The sequence below is a fragment of the Falco rusticolus genome, chromosome 6 (genome assembly GCF_015220075.1).
Source record: "Falco rusticolus isolate bFalRus1 chromosome 6, bFalRus1.pri, whole genome shotgun sequence".
Classification (NCBI taxonomy): Eukaryota; Metazoa; Chordata; class Aves; order Falconiformes; family Falconidae; genus Falco; species Falco rusticolus.
In genome coordinates this window covers 8,306,473-8,330,928 of record NC_051192.1, presented here as the reverse complement: position 1 = coordinate 8,330,928, position 24,456 = coordinate 8,306,473, and the positions used below count along the sequence as shown (strand labels likewise).

Below are 24,456 nucleotides of genomic sequence, written 5' to 3'. Positions count from 1 at the left end.
ACTTCAGACTAATGATAAACAGTGTCACACTGCATTAGTAATCATAGATGGGTCTTGAGAAGTAGAAATATATGTCAGTAGGGAGAAAAAAAAAAAAGAAAAAAAGACAGGTATTTTATCAAATTGGAAGGAGAGACAGACAGACGAGCAGCCGACTTTTTGCCCAGAGAGCTTACGGGAGGTGGATTCCCGGGGTCAGCCTTACCGCCGCAGGCAGCCCCCCTGCCCTGTGCGGGAGCGGCGGGTGCAGCGCCCCGGGTCCGCCCCGCCGCTGCCCCGGCCGGCGGAGGGTGCCCGGCCATGGGGCTGGGGCCGCGGGGCAGGGGCCGCCGGCCGCGGGGCTGGGGGCAGCGGGGCTGGGGCTGGGGGCAGCGGGGCTGGGGGCAGCGGGGCTGGGGCTGGGGGCAGCGGCAGCGGGGCTGGGGGCAGCGGGGGCTGGCGCCTCTGGCAGCGGGGCTAAGGGCGGCGGCAGCGGGGCAGGGGCCGCGGGGAAGCGGGGCTGGGGCCGCCGCAGCGCCACGTGACAGCCCGGCGGGGATAATAAGCCGCAGCAAAGAGCCGCGCTGGGCTTCTCCGCAGGGTCAGCCGCTGGGACCTACAGCAGCAGCAGCAGTAGGGAGAGAGAGGGAAGGAGGGCAGGAGAGAGAGAGAGAGGGAGGGAAGGTCACCACAGGTCAGCACCTATCTGACAGTTTCAACCTCTGCTCTCAGCAAGACTTATCACTCCGTGTCACCTTGGGAAAAGAAAAAAAAAACAACCAAAGAAAGTAAAAAGATACTGCTACCTACAACCCACCAGCACATAAACTAAACTTAAAACATAGTAGAAGCCACAGCAGCTAAAGCTGATCTGCGGGTAGCATGAATAGCATGAACCAGATAGAAACAAACATGCAGTACACCTACAACTATGAAGAGGATGAGTACATGACCCAAGAAGAAGAATGGGACAGGGACCTGCTCCTGGACCCAGCATGGGAGAAACAGCAAAGAAAGGTCTGGAAATAATGTGTGTCTGTGCTTCTGTGTGGAACGATGTCTTCTCTTACTGCCACACTGTATCTGGAATTGCCAGGGCTGTGCAGTAAGAGGTTCTAATTTCGTAAGAGAATATACTTAACATTTTTTTACATTATGTTACAATTATACATCACATTATATAATATATATTAGCTATGCCATATGTTGAGGATAAAGCATTAACTTTTTGGACTCTTAAGTGAAACCTGTGTAAGGCGAAACTAACTTATGAGCATCAGGAGTTTCTTTTTATATTGCACTAGAAATACCCTGTCAGTACCTCTAGATTTATATATTAGTATTTCACTAATTTTTAACTTCACATCCTGGGTCTTTTTTTCAGATAAGTGGTTCCTGAATGAATGTTGTACCTGATTGCTTTTCAAAAACAATAAATTGCAATTCTAAACAGGGAGATGAATGAGATGCTTCAAAACTGGTGTGCAAAAAAGTGTGCAATATTTCTGAGAGCAGACTGAGAAATCACTTTTGAAATTGTGATCTTGTGAGTCAGCTCTTATGAGAATTTACTCTTCATTCTGAGTGAATGATCTGACAAGGAAAATACTGCCTAGAAATGTATCCAGGCTAGATCTGGAAAACTATAATTCATGATTAAGTTCCCACATGCCAGTTTGCTGTCTGGGAAAAAATGCATCTGCAAATTCCTTGGAATATACCATTGTAGAGGAAATGGTTTGTGCCTTTTAGGTGTAAGAAAACCATCAAGTACTGCCCATACTCTTTTTCTGAACATAGGCAGAAATTATAATCCCATCAGCAGTCTTATCAATGGTTTGGTACTTCAGTAATATTTGCGATTTCTAATTTCTAACTTAAAACTGAGTTTTAAGCAGCATATGGAAAAGAGAGATGAAACATTGTAAAGGATTTGTTACTTCCTAATGTAAAAGGTGATGTTGAAGTCACAGCTGACAGATCTGGGATTAAAAGGTTATCTGCTGGTTACAAGAATGAAAAGAAAAAGGGAGGAGGGGAGGGAGAGAGGGAGAAACAGTGCTCTAGGCAATGAAGTTGAATATGCTTTTTGCTGTAGATGAACAGCTCACTTCAAAAACTGAAGTTGCCAATTTATATCTGATGACAGCCTGGCCCACTGTTACAGTCACAGCTTCTATAAAAGCTATACTATAAAAGTATAGCTATAAAAGTAAGAGCTATTGAATTGTTGGGGCCAATGGGTTTGCTTTTCTATTAAAATGAGTAGAACCGATATTTTCCTCTCAGTTTTTACTTGTAGCCTACCTTCTTCTGTGAGCTTTAGCTGGTATTATTCATTTTTGTACATGCACACCTGTTGATCCTGGATCAGCTTGTACAGGATCCTGCTGTATGAGTATTGGGGGAGCAGTTCTGGGCTAAGTTAGAAGTTCATTTTTCTTGATCTGCCAGCTCCTGCAACTCCTAACCAATTATTAAGCTGTACACATCAACACTGACATTTGTTTTAATGTGACACTCTTTAGATGGTGAACTATTATGTCTTACACTGAGAATGGAAATTATCTTGGTGCTTAAGTGCTTTAGTGATTTGAAACTGCTCAGCCATAACAGGTCGTGGTTACATCTGGTTAGGATTCAATCGTCCAGTATTTCAGAGAATTCTGTTTTTAAAATAAAGAAATAATGGACAGGTTACTAGGTAGTCAGCACTCTGATGCAGTTTTCTTACAGTGCAGATAAATGATAAAAAATGGAGTTTGAGTTCTGTAGGCTTTCTTACGTTTACAGTAAATGTCTTGACTTTAAACAGAAGAGTGGTGAGTAGTCAGTATAAGACCCCATAGCAAATTTTTTGTTTCCATTCCTCCAAACAGACGGCCCTTCAGCAGAAAGTCAGGCTTCCACACTGAGAAGTCAAAGCAGACTCTGCTTTACTTATGTAGAGTAGAGAGATTGTAGCTTTGCTACTTTATGTTGCCAATTCCCAGGGCTTAGTTTTAATATTAAACTGATACCGCAATTAAATAAAATTTAGGAGAGGGCATCCTCATTCCTTGTCTTGGAAAAGAGTGAGAGCTTTTTATTACGTGAAAAATAAGTACTGTCATGATAAAGGGCCTGATAAACTTCATAAAATGTCAAGGCTTCTATCTTTCTTTAATTGTTGCTAAGAGAGTTGCAGAAAGTGCTTTCTTTATTTCCTTAACTATTAGGAGAAGATTGCAGATACACGGGCACAGATCTTTGTTCTAACTGGCAATATGATATTGAAAAGTGATCTCAGTGGAGCCCTGGCAGTTGGCAGCATATATTTTGTATTAGACAGTCTTGGAACAAACCAAAAATAAATGCCATTGTTTCTATTGTGGGCTGTGCTCTCCAGACTTGCCATTTCAGTGATATGCCTGGTATGAGATCTGTCAACAGATGCTGGTAGCACATGATGACGTCCATAGGATTACAATGGATGTGACGCCTAATTATAACCATGGTTCATAGAGTATTATGGTCTGCTGTAATCCAGGCTCCTTGGTGGTTGCAGGTGTCAGAATAAAAATGAAGCACACTACAGGAAAGGAAGCTGAGTTGTAGCTTAGCTCTGTCTCTCTGAATGTGAGCAACAATTTAAATGTTTTACTTGGGATAACGTTTGTCCTGTGTCAAGTCAAGAAAACACAAATTATCATTTGCTGCATTAGACACTACTGGTAAAAACTTAAAAAGGATCATATGGTTGGAAATTTCAGGCAGCAACTTTAAAAAAAAGACTAAATAGTAAAAAAAATTGTATTTTGCATGGACATGCTGTCTTCAGTAGGAAATAATTAGAGAACCACAGCCTTGCTGTGTTTTGAAACATGTAGATCGGAAACTTCTGAAATCTGCTCATTTCCTCAGTACACTTCCACTGGCCACGTGTGCTTAAACAGCAGTTGAAAGATCTATGAAAGTGGTCCCTGGTTTCTTCAGTACTACACTGAAGTATAATATATACACTGAAATATAAAAGTATTGGAAATCAAAAAGTCTGGCCAGAGGGGTGGGATTCTCTTCTTCACTCTGCTTTGTAATCTTGGGCAAGGTCAGCTCGCCTCAGAAGAGGATAGCAGCGATACTTGTAACAACTGATAGAAGTGGTTGGTTTTATGGTACATCAGGCTAGTGATTAGCTGTCTTTCAGTCCCTACCCTGCTGGACGTAAAAATCATTCTCGTTCATAGTGGAAGACTTAAAACCTGATTTCTCTTTTCTCCATGATAAATTTATTTTTTAAGTTCCAAAAAAGAAGTTCAACAAACATAAAAAATCTTTTAGTTTTCACTAGCCTGTATCTCAATATAAATAAGAGGAAAGTAGAAAAATGAAGTGTCCCTGCAGCTTAGGAAACAAAGCACAATGACGCTAGCTCAAAATGCAAACGTATTGTTTGCAGTGCATTTGAACTGCCAATATCACTCAGTGAGCTGTGTGTTAAATGGTGCTCTTTATAATTTGTATTTTTTTCTATAAATAATTTATTATAGGAGTGTGCTTTTTTAAACTTTGACGTGAAATGTGGTTTGTTAGTTTTTCAAGGAAGTCTTAAGCCTTCAGGATAACGATCTGAAGGTTGTGAAACAGGTGTTATCCCTTCTTCAGGACAGTTGTATTGTACTGTAAAGCACTAAACTGGCTCCACATAATTCATATGGGTCTTCTTCAGTTATTCGGATATATCTGACACTGTTGCACTAATAGACGTAAGGAAAGAACTGGAAACATGCTCCTTGCCTTACTGATATTGTAGACAAATGGTCTTATTCTAGATTGCTGCATGGCCCTGATACGAGCACTTTGTTAGTGCAGAAGGGTTTTAATTTAAGTGTCAATGCAATTTCTGACCATTTTGATGTTTTTTTACACTGGTGTAAAATAAAAAAGAAGACTCTGAATATTTCTTTATCTTGATATTGCACTCTTTGTGAATGCAAATCTTCTTGATGACACTGAATGCTGTGCATTAGTGAGGACTTTGGAAAAGGTTCTTTAGGAAAGAAGCCGTGTCTTTCCAGTCTTCAGAAGTACATACCAGATTGCACTTTCAGTCTGACCTATAAGGCTTTATCTGCATTGCCTCCTTTGGCTGGTAATACAACTCCTATTATCCTTGCAAATAAAAAAAAAAAATCATTTGAAAGTCACGTGTATGGCAAATTGTTTGGAAGAAGCTACCAGGACTACAAATTGTGGGCAACATTCTTCTTTTTCAAGTGTTGCTGCACCTTCATTAAGTTCAGCAGATTTGAGAGGTTCATTGCAGCCTAAAAGAGAAATTGACCTTGTGTGCTGTCTGACTTCAGTGTCTATAAATAGAGTTACAGTCAGTGTCCCGAATTCACTCTGAAGTTTCTATGGTCTTCTGTTGATGGAATCGATATCAGAAATCTCTTCCTGGAAACAGTCTACTGGTGAGTGAGAAGATGGATGAAGTAGTAGAAGGAAACAGCTTCATTCTTCAACCAGGAAGAGGAGGAGAGAAATAATCAAGCCTGAATGAATGAAAAAGAGATGTAAGGCACAAGAACACTGGCAGGAGGGTCTGGGAGCCGCCAGCAAAATTCAGTACTGTAAAACCACTCCTCATGGATTTACAGGCTCTGGATTGAAATCATTGTGATGGAGAATATAGCAATATCTACAGTGTGGACAGGGCATTCCAGCCTATGTCTCACTCTTACTGAGATTATATGGAAATAATCAAAGTTGGGTGGTGTTTTGTGTTTGGGGTTTTGTTTTTTTGGTGTTGTTTTTTTTGGGGGGGGGGCTGGTGCGGGGTTGGCAGCAGTGCTTGGGTGTTTTTTTTTTTTAGACTGTGCAAAATTATTTCCTTGAATAATCAGCCTTGGAGTTAAGTAAGCTCCCATAGTGCGTAGAGATACCATCCATCTCTTGAGAGTTTTTAATGAGGTGACACTTATTACCCACGTGGAATACTAGTGGGATTGTTGAGAAGGCACAGAGATTCCCCTCTGCAACTAAGCAATATGAACAGGGTCTGGATGAGAGCCAGCAGTGAATGTAGGGGGTGTCATAGATGCAGAAGGTACACCCCTTTCTAAGAGAGTATCAGCCTTCTCGTTACTTATTCCTAGTATTTACCCATTAACAGTTGGATATTTCTTGTAAGGATGGGTGTACTGGCTTGAGTAGCTTTAGGACTAATTTCAGGAAGGGATTTGATTTGTTAGGAAGAACATCCTTCTGATTTGAAATCAGAATGTTAATCAGTGGAAAAATATTTTGCTATACTGAATCCTACACTGCAGTTCTCTGCCTCTACCTTTCATGCACAGAATTAGGATGACATAAGTGTCTTGGGAACTCTGTAGGCTGAAATAAGGATTTTCTATTGCTACCAATAGTTCAAAAAACAATTTCACCTTTTTAGACTTTTTTTTTCCTAGTATTCAGCCAATACTGTGACTGTCTTCTATAGAAGAATGTGTTGCCAAATTATATATGCCACTATAGATGCAGTGTGCCTGTGGTAGCATGAAGTTTCAGCACTCCAAGGCCAAATGCTTCTCCTCCAGATGCATCAAGAATTTTCAAACAGTGGATGCCAAAACCTCTAGTATTAAAACTCAAACATAAAACATCTCATTTCCTTTTAAATCCTGGGTGCTCTTTAAGTGACCTCCCCAGTGGTAGATTGTCCCATATAGGGTCTGACCCAGAACTTGGTATTCAATGGACAGACTTCATTATTTTCTGCCACAGCATGTCTTGATATTTCAGCGTATACCATAACTGCCCTAAATATTAGACACTGATGCAACGGACATGGAGTTGCAGTTTCTCTCATCCTAGAGATGCCATGATGGTAGAGACACTCTGTGTAGGAATATGGGTTGTGTTTATGGCTTGTTCTGTACAATTGGCCTCTTAGAGATTAGTGCTTGTTAAAATAGTAACACGTTAAATTCTTCTTGCTGATGTTGCTTGTGTGGAATGGTGCTTGAGAGGAGCATGCTGAAAGGACAGTGGAACAACCATATTTTCTTAGTGTGCTTCATATTCTGTCTTGGAAGCTGTCAGTAAGGTGTGCAGCTAAAGAGAGCACTGAATACTGTGGTGCTGGTGTATGAAGGAAAATTCACAGAAAGCTATTATGAAAATCACTTAACTAGAAATGTTTATGGAGGTAGTTTTTTCAAATGGGAAGGTTTTATTTATCAATATCAAGTGCGAGAAATCAATACATTACTCAATATTATATTTTCTATTTAAACTCAAACAGCACTTTCAATGTTGACCCATTCCAGGCTCTGTGTGCTTTTGGTAGTGTTGTCAAATGGATAATTCCTGCAGTCCTAATTCAGCTCTTAATTGCCACTCACCTCCAAATATCTGCCAGCAATGGAACTGTATAGCTATGAAAATAAATTATGTGAATCATTTCATAATGGGAAGCTAAGGCTACCTCCTACCTGTGTTCACAGATACACACCACAGCCTCCCCTGAAATTCATATAGTAAAATGTCTGCTGATCCAATTAGTAAGACAATAAGGATTGGAAGAAAGTATGGATCTAAGTGGGTTTCCATAAGCTCTAACCAAGGTGCTTAAGAGCTAGAGAAAAGCTGTGTGTTAAGCAGTGGACATTGCTATAATCTGTTGGGGGTGGGAGGTCTGCATCTTGCCATGGATCTGTAATGGGTCACTGGAGAGCTGAAGAGAGAGGCATCAAAGTTTTCTACTTGAAAGAGCACTGAGGGTCCTCAGCCCTGAGACAGCAGTAAACAGGGAATTCACACTCACACAATTTGTAGCCCTGTGCAAGCAAAAGCAGGGTTGAGGTATATCCCATAAACTAATGAATCCCAGTAAAAAAATATCATGATTACATCACCAATTTCCAAATCAAAATAAGACAGCTCTGTAAACTGAATTGTGACCACTTCTTGCCAATGGGGTAACACAGTTCAAAATCTTCCAACAAAGCCCTTCCATCCTCTTACAAGTAAGACAAAAGGAGTTTCATCATTATAATGGAAAATTTGGATACCAAATGCCTAACATAAATTTAATCACCGCTGCATAAATTCTGATCCATTTAATGATGTTTAGTTTAGGTGCTAATTTCTGTTTTGCACTGTACAATTCTACTGAATTAATTTCAGTGAGACTGAGCATTAGGATTTTCTTTAGTTGTGAATGGTGAATACTATATAGATATTGGTAGTATTTTAGAAGTTGTACTGCAGAGCCTGCTTATAGAAGGATGCATTGTATTTGTATCTGGAATGTAGGTGGACATGGTTCAGGAAGAAGCATGTCAGTGAAATAGAACTAGATGGGAATTTGTGCTGCTTAGCTTTGTCCCAAGTCAAAAGACATTCCTCCTGCATGTTATTTTATATCCATGCAAGCAAACAAATATAAAAGTGCTTACACCGTTGGCAAAGTTGAGTTGTTTTGGATGGCTTTACTGCCAAGCATAATTTCTTCTGAGCCCTAATTGTTGGGATAAACAATGTGTAACTGATGTGGTATTCCTTTACTGTGAGCAATGAAAAGTTGCTGACTCTGAATATGTCTTTCATGGATATATATTCTTTACTCTCAGCTGATACCAGAAGCAGAATGTATTCACATCAAGCATTCCATTTCCTCCTAAATTACATTTCATACCTAGTAGTTTGGAGTGATTTTCAAGTCTTCAGTGTTTGAAGAACATAATTTCATGAAATGCTGTGATAAGGATGTGTGACATTTGTTCTCATAGTACCACTGGATTTATTGGTTTTAAATATGCCTCATGGTGAGAGACTTGATATAAAAAGCTGATCATAACTATACAGGTGCTATACAATGCTCTTTTTCTACCTGATAAAACTGGTCATGTATTTAAAGATAAAAGTTAGCTCTTTCCACATCATTTAACCAGCAAACACAATGTTACGACCACCCTCTGACTGTTTCTTTACATATTCTGTAGTAGCTCTTCCTGCCGGCAGTACAAGTTACTCTTCAATACAGATCAAGAAGGATTACAGGGCAGGTGTTCCTGCTCTGCAGGAACAGAACATCTGCAGAGGTAGAGGTAGAAATCTTTGAAATGGAGTGTTCCGCTTTTAGGAAAGTGTCCCACTAGAAATGGTAGCTTGTAGAAATACACTTCAGCTGTCAGAAGGCCTGTCCAGGGTGAAGCAGAAGCTGACAGTTGTCTGGCTAATGTTTAGTTAGTTTCTATATTTGGACCTTAAATTTCTGTGTGTGCACACAGGTGAGAAAATTAGTCCTGAATTTATGTCCTAAGTGCAAGAATGGGCACTGCTGCTTCTAAGTCTGATCCCAGTTTTCCCTGTTTTTGAGTTACAAGGACGTGTCACTTTGTCCATGTCTTCATCTCCAAAACAGTGTTTGTAATACCTATGTTCTGGCTTTACAGATGAAAGTGCTAAGTGTTTACTGTACTTGATATGAATAAAATTTTCCATTTACTTCAAATGCTTCCTTCCAACTGCTCTTAACTGTCAGAATCTCCTCAACTTGAAATCTGGTGCTTGTTCTTATTTCTCTTCAAACACCTGTAAGCAAAATCCGTCCAGCTGCACATTACTTTCATAACTAGAAGAACCTAATTTAGAGCAAATGGCTTCTGCTCTGAACTGCCCCCTAGAAAAGCCTTCTCACTCCTGCTACCATAGCAGGAGTCTGCGGAAAGTGACTACCCTAGTCTAAAATTAGCATCTGTGATTATTCCTTAAGCATCTAAGGAAACACTCATATTTTTTATAGGTGTTGAACACCCAGGCATTTCCACTGACGTCAGGAGGAACTTCTGTCTATTTTGCACCTCCGAAAATCAGCCTGCTATTTTGGCACTCACAGAAAGGCTTAACCATCTAGTATTAAGTGATATATTTTTTTAAACTCTGTTTTATATTTAATCTTGGCACCAGTGTAGCTTTTTCACTGCTTGCAAGACTTAAGACATCGCACTCTTCAGTAGGAAGAAATCTGGTACCCAGCTGCACTAAATACAAATTAAAAAAAAAAAAAAAGAAAAAAAAAAAAGAAAAGAAAGAGAGTGTGTAGCTCTGGGGTATTATTTCATCTAGAGGAGTTTCTTTAGGCTATGGCAGACCTCCGTAGTCCAAGTTCATCTCCAGCTGGGCTCTGGAGTGTAGTTCCACTGTACGTTTTCTTTGGCAGAGCAGCTGACCACCTTCGACTCTTCTATCCATAGACTTCCAGTCCCCTTCATTTGTTGGTACAGTATCTTCTGCTATATACCAGGTAACTGATGAAATTTGAAGCAACCCTCCCTGCTCTTACCACTTCTTAATCCCAAGTCATTTCAGTAATGCAGTTTGCAGTGCAGCCACACAAGCAGCTATATCTGTGCATGTACATATTATGTATAATGTACTTATCATCCATCTGGCATTAATATTAAAAGACAAAACACCATACATGAGCCTGAAGTTTGCTTCATTTCCTTTTTGTCTCTGACCTTCATTTCCTTGATTTAGCCCAAATCCCAGCATGGCTCCTGTTCAGAACAGATATGCTATAAAAAAAGAACTGTGTGTTTAATTGACAAAGCAGTTTGCTTATCACAGACACTGTACTGTCTAAACCACAGGTGTTTATGCTTTCAGCAGTTACAGCCATCATTGTTATTTACCCATCTATTCTTAGTTAAGTGCTTGAGAACAGGTTACTTAGTTAAATTTCATATTCATATATAATCAGGCCATCCAAAGATCCCAAGTAATGTTTTGCTTTTTGTTCTGTTTTAAAGAAAAGCTCACTATTTTAGGAAGCTGACTGTCATTTTAAAAAATTATTTAGGACCTCTGGAATTTTTCTGAAAGTCTGCTGGCTTACGGGATACTTTAAATTAGAAAATGTTACTCTTTAGCTAATGCTTCATAAAAAAACCACATTAGAGCTTAATCAACCCAATATGTTTAAGTAGTATCTTTAACAGCAGCAGTTACCAAATTGTTTAAAAAACAGATTCTTAAAACTAACATGAAATCACAATTGAATATTTTTTTAAATCAACATTGAAAATAGTAAAGAAATTAGCACAGACAGATGATATGCTTTGTATAGTGAGAAATATTGCATTGAGGAACCTGGCTAATATGCCATAATTGGGAATTAATGCATGAGGGTTTTCTTTTTTTTCTTTTTTTTTCTTTTTTTTTTTAATAATCTTTTTTCTTCTCATAAGACTTTCAACTGAAAACTTAGTTCAGATTATAAATGAAACTGAATTCGGTGATCTTCAACTGTTCCACATAGACAACATTTACTGTGTAAATATCTTGGAGCCTGACTATTGACATACTTTTCCCATCATTTATTGGTATCAGGGACTTAAAGATGTATGTGTGGAACTGAAAAAAACCCCCAACCTCTCAGAATCTGGTTTAGCTTTCTCAGTCAGGAGACATGCTTTCCTCATTAGGGAAGTGTTTTAAAGAACGTTGATAAATTGGATAGGAACATACTTTTATTCCGCTCTGATTGACTGTATTGACCAATTTAAAATGGATTTACTTACTCACCTGGCAATGTAGTATATAATTACTGGATAAAGATAGCATGGTGAAGAAAATCAACAGAGAAAGCGAGGGAAAGACATTTAGAAATCCAGTCAACTAAATCCTGGATTAGCCTACTTTAATTAATCCTTCTATTTCCAGAGGGCATACCTTTAGTTCCTTCCATACTACAATGTGTCAATGCTTCTTTCATCTCATCCTAAATAGTATTTGGTCATTTAAATATGCATCTGCTGAAACAAAAAAATGTTAGCCAGCACTATCTGTGGTAGTTCAGAAGCTCTTGGGAAACCAGGAGAAGCACTGTAGGGTACAGCTGGTGGGAGAAGGACCCAAGACTGGAAAGGAGAATGGGAGATGAGATCTTTTGATAAGAAGGTTTGTTTGGCACTCATAGGGTAGTGGCAATGCATGTTCTTTGTTTAACATACTTGAGAGAAAGCCCCGGGCAGTATAAAGGGCACAGACTTCACCTTTAAAGCACACTTGCAGATCTGTCCCTTGCAGATCCACCACGGTATTCAAGACCCTTTTTTGCATTACCTGTACTTCATTTTTAACTCTCCACAGGAAGAAGCAAATATAACAGATATTATACTTTTGTTCCATAATAACGAAGAAGTGGCCAGTAGGAAAAGAATATAGAGGGAGAGAAAAACCAGGAAAATGGCTGGTCTCAAACCATTGCTGAAACTGTTCCCTCCAGACCTGTTGGCATTTTTACTGTGAATCCGTTTCTGAAGATGCCTTCTAGTTTGTTGATAGAAATGCTGAGCATGGGAGGTGGTGTTTCAGAATGAACTCCTTCTGAGTCATGTAGGAAAGAGTGAATTTCTTTTCACTATAACAGTTCAACTTTTCGTTGGATCTTTTGGTCCCATAACATACTAAATACTCTTTTCCTTGTGCTTCTGTTATTCAGTAGTTAGATCAAAAAAATGTGCCTTAAATATGGCTCTTTGTCTATACTATTGTTTACACTGAGACCTCCCAAATATCACTCTGCTCAAAAGTGATCCAGAGAGCACCAGAATGCCAATAGCTCACTGTTCCATTAATTGAATATGGCTTCCAAAGTATCAGGAGTTGTCTTAATTTTGGTCACCCAAGATCTGTATCTAAAAACTTAGAGAGAGGAAGAAAGAGAGGATGCATGGAAGAGAGATGTTTGGGAACATGCATCAGTACACTGGAGTTTCTAACAGAACCTATACACTTCATGCTTAAGCCTCTCTGCTTAGGTCCCTAGTGTCCTACCTGATAGGCTGGGGAGAGGTATCTTTTGGACAGCACTTTGAGATATAAATATGTATTTCTATATAAATGCAAAGATGCAGTCTTTATTGCATGACTGATGGAGTCCATTAAAGCTTTTATAAAAACGTATGTTTCTTTGCTGCACTCAACTTTGTGCAGTGTCATGGCAAATCTATTTTAATGCTCTGCCAACTGGGTGCGAACTGATTTATTAGTAGGTATGCACTGTAAAGTTCTGTGGTGTAAAGGAATCAGGAATGCTGTGTGAGATACTAGTTGCTATAGCCATACCACTTTAGGCTGCAATGTCAGAATTACTTGTTTTTTATAGTGTAAATTCAAGCTCTGCAAAGTGCAGTGTATTGGAACAGAGAATATTTGGTTAGCATGCTCTAAAATTAGGTTACTCTATTAGAGGAGAATACTGTTGTGCCATGCACATAGCTGGCAGTCCTCAGAGGTTCGGAGTGGATCCTGCACACTCCCAGTCATGCTGCGGGGGAGTGCTGTGTCTCTATCAAAAAGGCACAGGTCCTTGGGGGCGATGGTTCTGTGTTTCTGCAGATTTCAGTAGGAGACATCTTGAAGGGCAAAATTGGAAGTGTTGCACGTTAAAAGAAAAAAAATCTATCATGAACTGTTCATTGTTAAATTATTGAATGCTAGAAACAATATGGCCTATTGAAAGAGATCGACATGTCCATGAGCTCTTCCTTCAAGGGAAATACGAGAACAATATCTGAAAAGAAAGGAAAACAAAAGCCATTGGCCAAAAAAAGATGATTCAAAACTTTGCATTTCTATTATTCCTTTAGCCCTTTTTTTCCATTTGTTTTTGTTTTTAAAACTTTACTCCCATTTAAGAACTGTGTTCTGAATATGCTTGATCCACAGATACTTTTTCACCTATAATTGTTTTTGGAGGCATGTGAAATAGAAGTTCTTTCACTTGCTACAGTATTTTAATTTTGCAAAACATACCCGAGACTGTAACATACTGCAGTCATTCAATCTGAGAGATGAACAGAGCCCTTGTGAACCTGCATTTTGAACTCTCAGTCCACAGGGCGTATTTACATCTCACCTCTCCTGTGAGGTAAAGATGCGTTAAGAGGTTTTACTCTTTGAAAGGAGTTGTACAAAAAGTGGTGGAAGAGCAAGGACTCAGATGTTGAGTCTATTCACTGTCTGTCTTTTCACTCTTGTTAGAGAAAGCAATTTAATATGGGAGTTATTATAACTCAGAAATTTGTTAGTAGTTTGTGAACTTTATGTTTATTCACAGATTATATCATTTATTTACCATTCTGTAGTGCTATTTTTGTACCTTGAGCATTTTAATGCATTGCATAATGCATTCAATAAAAATTCAGAGGTATTAATTCTGTTATGACAAGGTATTAACATACCTGTTGTTTTACATAAAAGGAAAAGCGTCATCAGAAAGGTAGTGTATATCTGTAAATGATGTCAGGCATATTGTTATTGAAGTAGGATGGAAGAAGATGAAGAGGTAAGATCACTGCAACCAGCAAGGGATTGCTCCCCATTACTCCAGCTATCTAGAATTAATTATTCAGGGCTGCTGGACATTGGCATTTGGACAAAAGGTTCTCAGAGTATTGCCTGGACGCTGTTTGTGACAACCTTTTTTTCAAGGATTCATGCATATGATGTGAATGAACAAACTATATTGCAAAAATAGTCATTCATGTCCAAGAGAAAGCTGACTTGCAAAACCCTGACCTTTGTCACTGCTTAGCAAGGTGGTGACAATATTAATTAAAAGTCTCAGTTTTGCGAAGCCTTCTGAGTGGAATATTCTAACAGCTCCTACCCCCCAGCTCATGATGAAAGATAACCTTGTACTGAAGATGGACTTTTAATTTATTGGTTGGGAATGCGTGGCTGGGGGGAACCTTTCACTTTTAGGTCAATGTTTTGAACCCAGGCCAGGTGAATAAGTGACAAGGTTGCTAACGCAGGCTGTTTGGTAATGTCTATGAGGTGAGTTGTACTCTCAGTTTAGCTCCCAGGGGGACAGATGTCCCCATCACTTAAACCACCAGAAATGGCAGCTTCATTGGAGGTGCCCAAAACTGACCTTATTAGTGAGACGTAGGGACAGTGACTTTTCATCCTAGAGGTGAAAGCTGTAACAATTTCTGTATGTGAAAATGCTTTCTCAGGTTGCATCTGTGGGGTTATTCACAGTCATTGCTATTCTTAATAGTTCCCTGAGTGACTTCTTTCTCCGGACTGAAGTGGCTGGCACATAATTCACTGAGTTTAAGGAGGGAAGGGTAACCAGCATCCAACTAGATTTACAGTAGTAGGTAACTAGTTTATGCTAAACAGCTAGCTTTGATTTTTAAACATAGAATTAACTTTGGATGACTGAGAACAGATGCTGAAGATGTTGGTAACTGTTATGTGTTGCTTTCCAGCTGTTCACAGTAGGTTCTCGATTGTATTAGTTTTACAGTTATTATTTGAAAGATATTCATGGTTTTGTCAATTTTCAAATCTTTCTTGCTAATACTTCTTTATTGGGTTTTTTTTCAGGGTAGTGTTTGAGCACCACAAAAGCAATGGTGAATTTCCCCCCACAATAGTGCTGTGGGATATGGAGGGTTTATTATTCTCATTATCCTTGAATGCAGAGGTGTGACACTTAAAAGTACTCAGCTGTGGCTAATATCTACTCCCATCGTTGTTAAAGGTTTATAGTCCTGTAAGAGGAATCATGGGTCACAAAATGCTCAACATTTAGGACAATAAAAGCATTTTTTAAATTCCTGTCTTAAATGACTTAAAGGCTGTCACAAAGTTGGGGAGAAGACACAAGTGTCATGATCTCTTCTCCAGGGTCATAATACAGACCTCAGGAAGTGTATGTATTCATAGAACAGATCATAGAATCCACTATCTATTTAATTTTGTTTATGTTTAACTTTCTGTGAACACTCTTCTATTGACTTGAATCTTCTTTCCCTCAATCCCATTACATTTCTTCAACTTTGTTTCTTTATTATTCTGTCTTCACCCTTCTGCTTTCTTTTTCTCCAATATCCTTTCCTTCAATATTAAATTTCTTTTTGCTAAGGGAAATTAGGGAGTCATGAAAGCAGGAGGGGGAAATGGAGATGGTTGCAGAAAGAACACACTGACAGAAACAAAATTTACAGCTATCTGCTGCATGCCAAGTGCTTGGATTCCTAAAAAGGAGTTGTTTCTGCTGAATGACTTCTTATTTTGTACTCTTTGGCTAACATATTTACCAAAGTTTTAGAGCTTCTTGGACACAGAATCTGGAAGGAAAAAGAGTTTTCTTGCTTATTCTCCCTTTGCAAGACTGCAGTGTAGATGTCATTGAGGACGGGAGTCTTCCATGAACATCATAGAAAGTGTGACTGGAAGAACCTGGGAAAGCACTTAGTCCATTCCCCTACATTCATGCAGAAGCAAATATGCTCATGGCGTTCTTGACACATTTATCTAACTTGTGTTTGATGATGTCCAAGAAGAAGGATTGCACATTGACCCAGCCAATCTCTTCCAATACTTCACTGCTTCTAAAGTTACAAATCAATCTAAATCTCCCTCACTGTTCAAGCTCATGACTATCTATCTTAAGCTCTGTCTTCAGTGAGCACAGAGAACTGATTTATTCTTCTCTCTGTTGTGACTTCTTAAATGGTTGAGACAATTATTACTTTCTTTTCAGACTTCTCATGATTAAACCTGTCCAATGGTTCTATATTTTTCATAGATGAAATTTTCTAGAATTTTGTTCTTTTCATGGCTGTTTCATGGATTCTCTCTAACTGGTCTATATTATTCCTGAATTTTGTGCCCAAAAGAGGGGACAATATTACAGCTAATCCCTTTCTAGCACTAAGGAGACTGGAAGAAATACTTCAGATACTGATACACCATTCTTCTGCTTAGACAGTCCAGTACTGTATTTGCCTTTTATAACAGCGCAACATTTTAAAATCAGGTTAGGTTGTGATCCACTGTTATTCCCAGATTCTCTTCTTCAGTACTACTGCCTTGCCAGTAGTTCTCCATCCTATGTTTTTGCCATTATTTATTTCTGGAGTGGGGCAGTACTTCAGACTTCTTGCTAACCTGCATCCAGCCTTCTTCAAGTCATTTCACTCATTCATCAAGATTTGTTTGAACTGTAGCTCTGTCATGAAACATGCATACAGGCCCATCATTTTGCTGTCATTTTCAAATGTTATAAGCATAGACTTTATTCTGCCATCTAAATGAGTAAATAAAGTGTAGTATAGGAAACACTTGAGGCCAGATTCCTACAGAAGTATACTTCATAAGTCTTTGGACTTAATAGTGAGCCATTACTCACCATTAGTAGAATAAACTTTCTGACATGCTAAACGCTTTTTTTTTTCAAATTTTTTTCATAGGGTTTTGTGTTTAGTTTTGCTCTTGGATGAATAGCTCTCTGCTGTTGCAACCAGCTTAGTTATGTGACATAAAAGAGATCTGTTTCTGCAGAGTCCTGGTGGGGGGACCTTCAAAATACTCTAGTTTAGCTAGTGGAATTAGGACGAATGGCTAGAGTTTAGACAGGCAAAATCATGAGAGGTGGACATGCATGTACCTAAATGCAGGCTTAGAAAGGCAGTATAACACAAGTTTTTGCTTGCTTGTCCTTGGAAGTTTAAATTTTTAAATATAAGATTGGATTCTGCGCAGCTTGATGCTACTTGCCTAGGGAAGTTTCCCACTTCTGCATAAATAAAATATGCCAAACCTTTTATCACCCGTAAGAGTGTGTTTCTCTTTTAAAAATAAATTTATTATTAAATTTACCACATGTAAATTTACCACAGACCACTCTGGTCTGCTTAGTGATAGGAATGTGTTAAAACATATTCAGAATTAAAAGAACACACCAGAAGTAGACAGTAGGGTGATGGGCTTTTTTCCTGACAGTTCCTTTGTCTTTCTAGAATCTTCACCCTAACAAACTGAATAGGTTGTAGTTGTATTGTAGAAATGGGTAAAGATATCTTGAGTTTTTATAATACAAGGTAAACCCATGCCCATTCTTTTACTAAAGATTTTAATTTCATTCTCTTTTATTTCTGTGTTATTTTTCTGAGCAGGGTTCTCTTGTTTGAGTGATTCTTGAAAATCCAGAAAAGGAGAGTAGATTTGTCCTACAGATCCTGTACACTTTTTAGTCTCAAATGGAATTTTAAACATTGCATGTTTTTCTAAAATATCAATGTTTCAGATTGAAAACAAGTTTAAAATAGGCAGAATTATTTTAAACTGATAAAAATACATAAGCAGACAATCCTATGGGACTGCATGTATTTTGAGAAGTCACGTATGTGGATCATACAGATGCTTGCTGCTGTAAAACTTTCATAAATGGGTAATGAACAGTAATAAAAAAGGAAGGAGCTTCCTTCAGGGAACAGAGCTGTTGTAGCATCATACCAAAGGTCCATCAGAGTCCTGAGCAGTGTGAAGACTTACCTATATTTTCGTGCTTAAGACTGATGCTTCTCGCTCACGTGTATAGATGGGCTTAGATGCCTGAAAACTTCTCTTTTCCAACTATATCAGGTGATCCAATAAAGATATTATCGGCCTGCTCCTAATAGACCTTGAAATATTTGAATTGTGTTAGCCCCTCCAAAGACCTTGTGAAACATCTTATCTTCCTTCCTTTCCTTCGTGTTCTTCCCTTAAGAAAAAAAAAGGCTGAGAAGAGGACAGTGCATGCAGTGAGCCATGCTGAATTTCCCATACATCTTGCTGCCTCCTGATTTTTTCTTCCATTTTAGATGAATGGGAAGACATAACCTTTCTCTGGTTTCTCCTCAGAAAGAAAGAGCTAATGTCATTCACTTTGTAACAAAAGGCTCAAACATTTTCCGGACATTTCTTGGGGTTCAGCCTTGCCAAATTATTCTTGAAGCGATAGTTACAGGCTCTGATTTGTTGGTGGGTTTTTGTTTTTGTTTTTTTAGTTGTTGTTGTTAATAGTGAATCCTGTAAAACAGACATGCAATCATTCAGTGCTGGGAGGGAGTTGCATGTTTTACAGGAAACCTTAGACTCACATGGCATTAGGCCACCTGCTCTGTAAGGACTGAGGTCTCCCCAGGCTCTTCCATGCAAGCGAAATGCAGAATGCTAGCAAGATGTGCAATGTTCTGGGTGGTGAACGCACCCCTTTGACAATGTCTCCTGTGAATGGTAACATTAAGGAACTGGGGTGAAGTTCCCTTAGCTACTAGAGCAGTACGCTAGCATATCATCTTTGACACCATCTGTTGAGCTATATAGATGGATGTGCTGGAGCAGGGAGGGCTCTCCCCAACTTTGGATTTGGGGACCTTGTGATGGAGCTTCTAACCTCCTTTGTGAGATGATTCTATGCTATCCTTTCTGTTGTTCCCAGGAATTTGACTTGACATACTGCCTGTGATTTGCGGGTTTCCTTTTAATGGCCTTTTGGAACATACTCAACATTTCCCCAACCTTAGCCTTCATTGCATCCGTCACTGTACTTTCTCTGTGCTTCATTTGAGCTGTTGCTGTGCTCTTGTGTGTTTAGTGTTAAAATCCCACTTTGCCTACCAAGGGATCTGGCATAATCAAGCTGTACTGGTGATCCACCGCTCCTGTTAGAGATACTCTAGTTATTTTACTAACGTGTACCAATTCATTTAGGCTTCTATTGCAAGGGGAAATAAGAGCAAGGGGAAAGTAATAATAATTCAAACCAACAAGTAAGATGTAAGGTTTGATTTATTTTTAATTCCTAAAACTATACTCATGCATCTAATATACTAAAAGCGCAGCTGATCTAGATGTTCTAGGAGCATCTGAAAGATGTCATGTGTAGTCATTGGTTCACATCAAGCTAGTTTATAAAGTCTGAGCAATTTTCTTTTGTGTTTCACCTTCATGTCCCTTCTTTTGGGAGCAGAATTAAATAGTTAAGAGAATGAGGGTCAACGCAGACTGTATCCCCAGCCCAGAGAAAAGCCCTGATTCTGCAGGCAGAACACTGTGTGGACACAGGAGCTAGGAGATCACGTTGCAGGTTCACAACTTATATTTTAAAATTTCGATAACTGACAGATGGGAAATTCTTCAAGAGGAAGCCTCGGTCTGGCCTAGTGAGAATGTTCTGGCAGAGCTCCTTCTGTAACACCCTTGCCATGTGCTCAGAGCCCAGTAATGTCCTGTATAACTACAGAGTGAATCACTGCATCCCATTTAGCCTTGAAGTAATGAAGACCCTCAGCTAGCACAAGCAGAGAGGAAAAATACTTTAGAAGAAGCACTATAAAGCAGAGTTTTAACAAACAACTCTATCAGACTGAGATAATTAAGGATAACATATGTATGTAAATAAATGTATTGATTGTTTATACTTGAAGTTAATTTTCTTCAGGTATGTTCTCCTGCTTGGGTATTAGAATTTAAGGTCCAGTTAAAATGAGTTGTGATTCTGCTTTACTTAATAGACACAGGAAATACTAAATTTTCTATTCATGCAATATGTTTTGTAACTCATAGGTTAAAATCGGATTTTATCTATATTGTCTTATGTATATGTTACAGAAAGGCTAGAAACTCAAAACCCAAATGATTCATGTGGCCCAGTAGCCTTTCTGGTAGGGGTACAGACAAGCAGTCACATGCCTTTTGAAATCAGTATTGTTTTTTAAAACTTGTAAATATAGTTGACAGAAGTTGATTTGAGTTGGAGACAGTGAAAGGCAGTGTCAACTTTTGTTGTGAGAAATACATACTAAATAGAATATGAGTCTCCAGTCCTTTATTGGGCTTGACCCACTTCCCAATTTCAAGTCTGAGCACAAATAAATAAATCTTCCTGAACTTGTGGAGTAGCTCTCCTGTACCTGTCCCCATGTGAGTTATGCTGCTGTTTTGCTGATGTACATTTTGGACTCACTGTGGGTGCCAAACTAGAAATTTACCCTGTATCTTCAGCAGGTGGAACAAGTCTTGTGACCCACTGATGAATAACGGTATTGGAGAGGATGGTACCTGGTGCTTTCTCAGTTCTCTGTATCCCCATTATCATATACATGTATGAAGCTTGTTATTATAGCATCTTGTTTTCTGGCTTTGAAACACTATCAAAAGCAATTTATCATTACACTTCCATAACAAGAACATGTGAGCTTTCTCAGGAGTTTGGGAAAAACTGAGCTCTCAGAGATACCACTTTTTGCATCCAAGCATGTCCTTCATTGCGGATGTGTAAAAATACTTGCACAGAGCAGGCATACTCTTATTTTTCGGCATTAACTTCAGTTGATTGATAATTGGTTTTCTTTTTTCTGCCCCTTGGTTGCAATTCCACTTATCAAGGGCTTGCAAAATTAAGTGACCTGAATAAATTACCAGGTAAGGCTTTGTTTTCCCCCAGGTACACACTTTGTCCTCACAGATCTATCAATCCAAATTACAGAGAATATGCTATTGGCAGTCTTCACAGTAAGGCTAAGTGGGCACAGAACATCAGCTGTGCTCCCTTTTCTGGAGTTAGCTTTTCCAGAATAGACCTGTGACAGCAGGAGGCAATTAACAGTGCATTAAGAGAACACTGACCTGTGAGACTGCAAACTGTTTGGCTTCCTGCCCTGCATCCCCTCTTCTGTGGTCTCTCATCTAAGAATGTCAGCAAAGTTTCTTTTGTAGTAACAACACTGGAAAGGAGAAATGTTATTTATTTATTTATTAAATTTGCAGAGCCACCTATTGTAAAAAAATGCTAAAAAGAAATGTCTTGCTTTCTAGGCACTTGTTTATATCCCCAAGTATTCAGCTTGGTGCCTTCAGTCCTGCCTTGTTTCTGTGGGCAATCTGATACTCTGAAATGTACAGTACAGCTCAGCAGAAAAAGGAATTTGCTTTGTCTAAGTCATTTAATAGCTTTTAAATCCCAGTGGATTACAAATTTGCAGGGTACTATATGCTGGCTGTATCTTGATCTCCAGGACTTAAACGTGCTTTGAATTGTTTCTTAATAACTATGAATAGAACTGTTAAAGCCAAAGTAGTGAGAACAAGTGGTATCACAATAAGAGTAGAAGGATGAGGGTTAAATAAAATATGGATTGTGGAAACTTAAAATTTGCAAGTTAAGTTTTGCAAAAGCTTTAATACAGTCACTTATGGATTGCATCTCTGAAACATGATAAACACTTCCTTAAGTAGCATTCCTATAACCATGTTTAGTCCTAGGAAATTAAGCCTGTTTGGGAGGCACCAAGCTATGAAGCCATATGCCGAGAGTCTGCTCAACACGTTCCATGACACAAGACAACTTCCACGAGGGGATAGCACCATTTCATGACCTGGTGCACTGGTAAAACTGAAAGCTCTGAGAAACTGCAGTTTAGATAAAAGATCTAAATATCTTATTCTACATATAGAAGAGAATCTAAATTATCTAGATATAGATAGTGTAAACAAAGAATCTACACACAGTGGAGTGCTTCGGCAGAACATGTTATCTCCTGAATGGAGGCTTTGCAGGTAACTCCAAGTTTATCCTTCAGAATGCTACAATGTCAATGACAAACGCCAGTTCTACTGGGAAGAATCTTATATAACCTACAGATATAAAAAGAAGTCCATGAAAGGAATGACTGTCATCAAACTATTTATTGAAAACAGCTTGACTCAGCAGTTGTAGCATCTTTTCCTTGTTTATATCATAGCAATGTTGGCTGCTTAGTGTCTTCATAAAATGAACAAGACTGAGAAGACAGTTTGTGTCTCAGCAAATTCAGTTCTGTGAAAATGTCTGTATTCAAGCGAAACTATTTAAATTATTTGAAAACACTGAGATCTTTGGATAAAACTTATGCTTTGCGTCAGTGGCATCTGGTAAGATGAATCAGCTGTTGTAGAGGCGAAGTAGAGGACCACAGTGAGATTAGAGGTAGACAAAATTCTAATTTGCTTTTATATATATATATTTATATACGCATATATGAGCTAAGAAATTACAGGTTCCGTTTCTTCTTAAGAAACTAATTGAGAAATAGCTTTCTTCACAGTAGGAATCAGATTCGTATTTTAAAACTACTCAACTGGTGGGGTTGTTGCCATTGAACTCTTAATTACATGAAAAAATGGGGAAAACTCATTTATTGGAGTAGTACAAGGTCAAAACGTTCACCATAAATGTTTAAAAGAAGAGATGGAAATGGCTGAGGTTTTTCTCCAAATTCCTCCCTGACTTGAGCATGGTATGCTTGGAACAATTCTACAATCTGCAATAACATCTGCAGATAAGCACATGTCCATCACTTACCTTAATTCATGAAAGGCTTGTTCATTTAGTGGTTCAGCTTTCTCATATTTATTGCATATTTATCCTTGAGTGCTTTCAGCTGTTTTTTTCCCTGTATTACCATAATATTGCTCCTTCCAAGGATGCTTGTTAGAATTTTTAGTATTTGCAAATGACTTAATGTGGTGCTAAGCCTTTTTAGATACTTGTCACTAAAACAGATACTGCTTGAGGCAGACAAATTAGCCTTATAAACTAGATCCTAACCCTATAATGATCCAAACCAAATACCATCCTAAGACTCCATCATGTTGAGCCCTGAGGGCAGAGGTGCCTAGTATCTATGTTATGATGCTCGATACACTCTTGTTTCAGGTCTCCCATGAGCTCAGTAAAGCTAGTTACCTTAAAATCAGGAATGATTCATCTTCCTGAGTGCTTTTCAAGCTAACATCCCTTTATTAAAATAGATGTATTTGCAGAGATGCTTCAGCTGCAGCCAGACTTACCTCCATCTGCACACAGGATGACTTACTTCTGCCTCTGCCTGCAACTCATCCTCTGCAGGTCAACAGGACCCTGCCCAGAACCACTTTGAATTCTATCTTCTCTCTCCCCCTTTCCCTGGATATCTAGAATTAGGGAATTCACTGTACAGCTCCCCCATACCCATCGCACTTCCTCCTTCTTCCTTTCAATTGGGTAGGAGGAAACACTAAATTTTAGCAAGCTGTTCCTTGTCACGGCAGGAGCTCTGAGAAAAGAGCCCAGCAAGCTGCACATAAATTCTTCCCATAAATTCAGTCAAACACAACAACAATCAAAATGTAATTCATTAACAGAAAGTTGTATTTTTGAGAATAAACCATTTTTGAAAATTCAATCTATATGCTCTTAAGGTATGAACTCTGTATAGAGTTTACAAGATTCAGTCCAGGGAAAGTTTTCACCTTCATCTACTAGCCCTTCTTATTCTGTTTCTGAGAGATCCGAAATCAAATAGTCTAAAAAAACCGGCAAGAAAAAAAAAAAAGCCCAAAGGAAATATCATATTAACAATGGGGATTTAGGGTATATTTTATTTTTTAAATTATTTACTTCAGATGTTTTTACAACTATGTTAATTTGAAATAGCAAAAGAAGAATTCTAGATATGTGACATTTTTAGGTAGGTGAAATCTAACTTACCAAAATGTATGGGCTTGTTATACCTAGAGTTATACCTGCTGAAATACTTAGTAAATACAAACTTGCTTTAAATATCATAACAGACACTGAAAGGCAAGGAGAATTTGTCAGAAGGCTGAGAAGTAATG

General features: G+C 38.7%; 1 protein-coding gene across 8 annotated transcripts in view; it reads left to right on the top strand.

The window, feature by feature from the left end:
• The first annotated feature begins 579 nt into the window (after positions 1–579).
• ACTN2 (actinin alpha 2) overlaps positions 580–24,456 on the top strand; it is a 69,784-nt gene continuing 45,907 nt past the window's right edge. For 6 of the 8 annotated variants that reach the window (XM_037392746.1, XM_037392748.1, XM_037392743.1 and 3 more), the window contains exon 1: positions 580–996. In XM_037392746.1, the coding sequence (XP_037248643.1) occupies positions 862–996 (135 nt within the window). In that variant the 5' untranslated portion in view covers positions 580–861. The remainder of the gene's footprint in view (positions 997–24,456) is intronic. The other 2 variants (XM_037392750.1, XM_037392747.1) reach the window with 1 other exon arrangement.